This window comes from Taudactylus pleione, unplaced genomic scaffold, assembly GCF_031769625.1.
Source record: "Taudactylus pleione unplaced genomic scaffold, aTauple2 ptg000341l, whole genome shotgun sequence".
Lineage (NCBI taxonomy): Eukaryota > Metazoa > Chordata > Amphibia > Anura > Myobatrachidae > Taudactylus > Taudactylus pleione.
Genome location: NW_028284742.1, coordinates 2,684,026 through 2,690,618, shown reverse-complemented (window position 1 = coordinate 2,690,618; position 6,593 = coordinate 2,684,026). Strand labels below are relative to the sequence as shown.

General features: G+C 42.2%; 1 protein-coding gene across 1 annotated transcript in view; it reads right to left on the bottom strand.

Annotated features, from left to right (window-relative positions):
* Positions 1–210: 210 nt before the first annotated feature.
* The window catches only part of ABCA4 (ATP binding cassette subfamily A member 4), a 363,439-nt gene continuing 357,056 nt past the window's right edge, over positions 211–6,593 (bottom strand). The window contains exons 49-52 of the mRNA XM_088443970.1: positions 3,916–4,019; positions 3,251–3,343; positions 1,706–1,955; positions 211–1,176 (exon numbers count right to left, since the gene is read on the bottom strand). Coding sequence (XP_088300096.1) covers positions 1,060–1,176; positions 1,706–1,955; positions 3,251–3,343; positions 3,916–4,019 — 564 coding nt within the window. The 3' untranslated portion in view covers positions 211–1,059. The remainder of the gene's footprint in view (positions 1,177–1,705; positions 1,956–3,250; positions 3,344–3,915; positions 4,020–6,593) is intronic.

The window sequence follows — 6,593 nt, the reverse complement described above, 5'->3', positions numbered from 1 at the left end:
GAGTATTTGGACAAAGCAAATAACTCACACAGTTTACCAAACCCAATAGTAACCTGAGGAGAATTTTATGGAATGCTAATGAAAAAATGTTCTAATCCAGTCGATTAAATACATAATTTCATACACTACAACACTAATAATTATTGCCCCAATAGTTCTTGTCACAATGCCATAATAACATGGTATAGAAATATTAACAAGTAAAACAAGTTCAATCCACTAAACTTTATTTGTTAAGCATAAGAACAAAGCAAATCTAGAAATCTTTGTGTGATTACACAGTCATTCATTACATTATGCAGGCAATAATGAACATTATCCTGTTCACCTGCAATTAGGGAATAGAGCCAGCATTTGGAAGCAACTAGACTTGATAGAGGTTGGAATATTGTGGGGCATATTGTACTTTGTAGAAAGCAGTATTGATTGTAGCCTCCTATGAAACACAATAAAAGAGAAGGTGCAGCATACAAAATATACATAAGGTGCATATTCATTTTAAGCCTACATTATAATAGCTGCCCTATGAGGCTGCAGAGGAGCTTCAATGGTTACATGTCATATAAGCGTTAGAGGTAATTTAGTCTGTACTGACTCCAGGCATAGTGTCACAGAAACAGCTATGGCCATTTTTATTAGTACACAGACAGTCAGGGGGCAGTACAATAGGCGATTTGTACTACACAAGATTAAGATGGTTTCTCTTAGGAGCCATGACTGGAAGTGGAAACATGATTATCACAAGCTACACATGAACCCTGTAGAACCACCAGGCAATAGTACATGACATACTGCCTGACACAAGGGAAGTTACGTGGCAGAAATGATGTCAGCCTGGAATACATATGTCAGGTGCTTCTCTGCAGATACACTTTGCATGTTGGGAACATTTTTTCTAAAACACTGTTCTTAAACATTTACAAGTTCTCAACTAGTTTTGTGAGCGGATGAACAACCTTCTTGAGTCTTGTAGCGACCATCTTCTTCAACCTTTCCCAAACCCACCGCCATGTTCTGCTATGTTACCGAGATACATAGGGCAAGCTTACATTACTTCTATTATGATTTTGGTAATGGGGCAGGTGCAACTTTGACTTCCCGTGTGGCTCCAGCAGCTCGAGGATGTAGACGGATGTCCTCATCTTCTGTCTGTTGTTTAGCAAAGTTCACAAACACCTGCAGAGGGCAATGCATGAACATCAGGCAATGACTACTATTTTATTCTATGAAGGATGCAGTTATGTATTTGATTCGTTTTTTTTTTTTTGTTTCCAGCAAACATATGTTATAGCGCTATGCCCCTGAGTAAAATAACAAATTAGAAAGAAAAAAGTCTGTATTTCACACCTTGCAACTGGCCCTGTTTTCACTTTTTTATGTAGAGAACTAGCTGGCAACCGAATGATCTATGCAGAGATCAATTGAAACAGTGCCATCTGTAGGTTAAAAGAAGGCAATGCCTGTGCTGTGGTCTCAGATCAGGGTGCATGACCCATCTGCAGGAGCAACAACAGAAGCAGCCACTGCACTATATATATACACCTATAGAGCCAATGGTCGCTCCCTCATCACTTGTTCAATGCTATGCAAACAAGTGAAAGAAGCACCGACCGACCCTTGACACACACTATAGTTACACTATGATCTCCTACTGGCCCTTGCAGTACACAAACAAGCCAAGAATACCATAAACGTTTCATCTTACCTGGTCTAATGTCGTTTGGGATACGGAGTACTCTTCAATGTTGAGGATGTCTTTGTTGGAGATGAGCAACTGAAATATCCTGGCTAGGGAGCAGGAAGAAATCTGGTACTGTAACATGTTGTAGTGTTTCTCTCGCTCTAAGCTACCAGGAAAGTTTGTCTGTATAAACTTCTCTACAGGGCCCGGGTCCGGAGCTAAACCAGGCTTCTGTGCTCTCACTTTCATGGTCACAATATAACCGTCTCCGAATCTGTAATGTCAAATAAACCATGAGTGGTACAGCTGTATTGCAGCAGGTAAGTTACTGACGTGTTATTACTTCTTACATAGGTAGGTGGCTTTCCCTTCACGGACTGCCATACATTCCCTTATGAAAACAGACTTTATTCCTTAAAATGCACCTGTCATTTACACACACATGGAAGTGGCCATTGTTTTCAGCTGATCCAACATCCTTAACAATGCAGTCATTTAATGCCACAAAACCCATGACATTATTGAGAGTCTGTATGACTAAAGGGTATATTTACTAAAGCGTGGGTTTTAGAAGTGTCGTTGTTGCCCTTAGCAACCAGATTCTAGCTATTATCTTCTAGAAGGTGCAAGATAAATGATAAGTGGAATCTGATTGGTTGCTATGGGCAACAACTCTACTTCTAAAAACCTGTACTTTAGTAAATATACCCCTAAATGTCCATAGTGCACTGGAATCTAATCAACTGATTGTCGCCATTCTCATCAATGTCTCATAAAATGGCTGCCTCTAGCCACTGAGTAGCATCAATGGATATCTGAAGAGTATAACGGGTTTCTTCCTGTTTTAAAAGACACCTACCAAAAACAGAACACATCAAAAGTAACTCTTTAAAATGCAATTTGTTTCAATAAGAGAAGTATCTTCAACCAAATACGCAGGGTGTAAATTGTATTTATATTTAGTTTAAGAAATTAAATTACAGTATGTGCATTTTAATATTTCCATTGACTTAACAATCACTATGATAAATGAGATATTGCTTTGTATTAGGCATACCTAACTTCTGCAAATATGTCTAACTCATTACTGTAGTTTATTATTACATTCATATGAACAGTCATCTGGTATTGCTGCAAATAGCTGTGATAAGAGATGACACTTAGCGGACAATTTTTGTTATGCTACATAAATAGACCCCTTATCTCCTATTGTCTTTGTTCTCTGCTGAGAAGTCACAGAAGCCAATCTCAGTATATTATAGCTGCTACAAACCCGTCTATCACTGGGAGCTCAGAGCATTTTCATTTCTATATGATAATACATCCAACAAATGTCTTATGTTTATATTGTGTGAATAACTATTATGTTGATTTAGCCATGTATACCAGACAAAATGCCGATAAACTGCTGACTAGAGATGAGCCAAATGGAATTTGATGCTGTTACATACATGTGAAGTGTCAGCAATACAATCTTCATGTATCGCAGTATGGAAAACGTCGCTCATCTCTACAGCTAACAAAACAAATGAAACATGAAATGATTACATAATGCATTAAATTCCATACTTATATTTCAGATGCTGAATGGTGCCAAGACATTTAAAGGTGCCCTTGACCATTATGGCAAGACGAGTGCAGAGAGCTTCACATTCTTCCATACTAAAGGAAAACACAGAACCAAGAAATCATTACTAGTCCGTCTTATTCACCTGCTGTACATGCAGTCAGGGCTGTTGAGAGCGGTGACGGGCCCGGGTACTGGGGGCATGGCCAAATTGGGGAGGGGTGAAAGGAATAAGTGTGATTCACCCCCCCCCCCCGTAACACTTTGTGGGAGAGAGAGGAGGGTCCTACCTCCCTGGACCCCCAGCAGCTCAGCACACAGCAGTGGTAGTCTCCTCTCTCTCCCTGCCCAATGTGTTACAGATCCGGGCCAGTAGTACAAACACTCCACCTCCCCTCTTGGTGCCCTTGGATGCAGTATTTATTATTGTTATTGTAAATAAGAAATACATTAACAAATAGCCATAGTTTTATAGTATGAGTAGTTTGCTACAAATATTATAAATAATCAATTTAATTATTTTTTTTCCTGGCAAGCACAATTGAGCAAGCTCATTTACAACAAAGTACTCCTGCATGGTTAAAATGATCATTTTAATTATATATTACTGTTCTAACGCCGCCAATGGGCCAGCAGGTAGGACGAGACAAGGCAGAACTGCAGGTACCTGTGAGATGTCAGCACAACAGCCCGACCGTCTTTGATGATACCGACAATAGAATTCCAAAGGAAGCGACGAGACTGGGGGTCCATTCCTGTAGTTGGCTCATCCTAAATATATAAATGAAGAAGACATTCACAAGAGGGGATGAAAAGTCCATAAGGGAAAAGTGTTGTTATAGTAAAAAGCAACAAATATGATTTATACAAATGGGCACATATGGCAGCGTGAAAAGTAGGCATGGTCTGTTTTATGCCAAGCCATGACACTTTCATAGTCAGACATGTGATAAAAGGGAGAAACACTAAGACGTACATGACACACCTGGCATGGCATAACAAAGGTGCAGTGTTGTTATTACTTAGAAAAAGCAAAAACGGAGAAGTCCTGGATTAAAATGTTAAAATGCAATTGATACAGCAATTATAATAATATGTTATAAAGTAATGTTTGTAATGCTAACACTGGTAACATTTAAAGAAATTATATTTTTAAAACATTTTTTATTGTGGAGTTCAATGTTTTTTTCTATTAATATCACTTGCATAGGTTATAGAGAGGAACTTCCCTTGATTGGAATGTTTTGCCTCAAAGGAAATGACACAAAGGGGTAAATTGAGAGTTTTCAGAAGTGGAGATGTTGCAGTACAGATGAAGGTTTGAAGGCGCATACACACACAACGACTTTTTGAACGATTATCGATAACAATATCGTTCAATCGTTGGCAAAATTGTTCCCTTTCTGAGTTAAACCGATGAACGATTATCATTCATGAGCGTTCACGTTTGTAGTTCAGTCAGACTGACCAACTCAATGATTTTCAGTAAGGTAATATGCAAAAATCGTTTGTAGTTCAAAAAAATGTACTAAATGTAATGAACGATTTTAGTAAACGATTTTCATTCATTTATCCCTTGAAAAAAACGAATGAAAATCGTTTACTAAAATCGTTCATTTACTAACTAGTTCTGTGTGTATGCACCTTAAGTGTTTACTGAGCTTGTATGATCTTATTGTTTCATACATGCCTAGTGTGTAGACAAGTGTCTCATTTAATCATGCATGTGTGGGTTCTCCTGCCCGTGCACGCTCTATAGTGAAACACAGATCAGGATTGGAGGGCTTTTTAGAAGTTTGCCAGGGGACCAGGATACAGCAGCAGATCGGAAGAAACCAGAAGGTAAGTATTTCTTTATGTATAACTACATATCATGGAATTATTATTGCCTCAACGGCATATATTAATTACCACTATTTACAGTGCTCGAAGTGAGGCGGTATAGGACGGTATGATATACCGCCACTTCCCACTGCCACTAAATTTCTGCCGCAGTGGAGTAGTCTCCCGGTGCTGGGATGGAGTATAGGATTTCAGTGCTAGAACAATAGCGGCATTGTTTGGAGATGTGCTCTGCTGGGGACACATCTCTGATCTGCGCTGGGAAGGAACATCAGGTCCCAGCACCGGCCAGTGCAGAATGCAGCCGCTCTGCAGTTTAAACTTAGCATCGGCTGCGAGCCAATCCAAGCTCGCGGACTGACGGCCAATCAAAAGAAGCGGTAGCCTTTTGAATTTGACGCCGGCCGTGAGCCAGTTGTGGATGAAAGAGGGAATCAGTGAAGGGCAGGGGGTGAGGATGGGGCAGTGGTAAGAGAAAGAATCAGTAAGAGGCAATAGATGGGAGAGGGAATCAGTGAGGGGCAGGGGGTGAGAAATGGAATCAGTGAGAGGGACAGGGGGTAAGAGAGGGCATCAGTGATATTGGTAGGGGGTGAGAGAAGGTGTCAGGGAGTGAGAGGTGCAGGGGATGAGATGGAAGCAGGGGCTGGAAGAGTAGCAAGCAGTGAGAAATATAGGGGGTGAGTAAAGGTGAGAGAGACACAAGTGATCAGATATAAAGGAGAGCATGTGGGGAGTAAGAAGGTTGCTTAGGATCAGGGGCGTATCTAGCCATTGGCCAGGATGGCACTTGCCAGGGGAGCTGGCCGAAGGAGAGCGCCGTCCGGTGGTGCCATTCACGGCCAGGAGCTAGAATCAGTACAGGACTGGAGTCCCTGGTTCGCCCCTGCCTGTTACCTACGGTAGATGCCTAGAGCCGGGTAGCCGCTGCCGCTTGCCGGTGGCTGCCTGGTAAACACAATTAATGAATAAAGTTGTTTATTTTACACAAGGTGCGTGCCGCATCGCTGCACTGAAGAGGAGCCGGCTGTAGCCAGAAGATGTTGTAAGTATGTGTGTGGACTGCGGGGGCTGTAGAGACAGAAGGGGGCTGACTGGGGAAATAGAAGGAGGCTGGCTGTGATGAAAGAAGGAGGAACGCTAGGGAGACAGAAGGAGGATGACTGGGGACGCTAAAGGAGGATGGATGGGGACACACAAGGTGGTTGGCTGTGGGCACACAAAGAGAATGGCTAGGGACACAGGAGGAGGATGACTGGGGAGACAGGAGGAGAATGGCTGGGGAGACAGAAGGGGATGTCTGGGGAGACAGAAGGGGGATGGCTGGGGAGACAAGGGGGATGGCTGGGGAGACAGAAGGGGGATGGCTGGGGAGACAGAAGGGGGATGGCTGGGGAGACAGAAGGTGGTGCTGCCTGATTAAACAGAAGGTGGTGCTGTCTGATGAAAAATGGGGGCTGGCTGGGGAGACAGAAGGGGGCTGGCTGGGGAGAGGTTATAAGT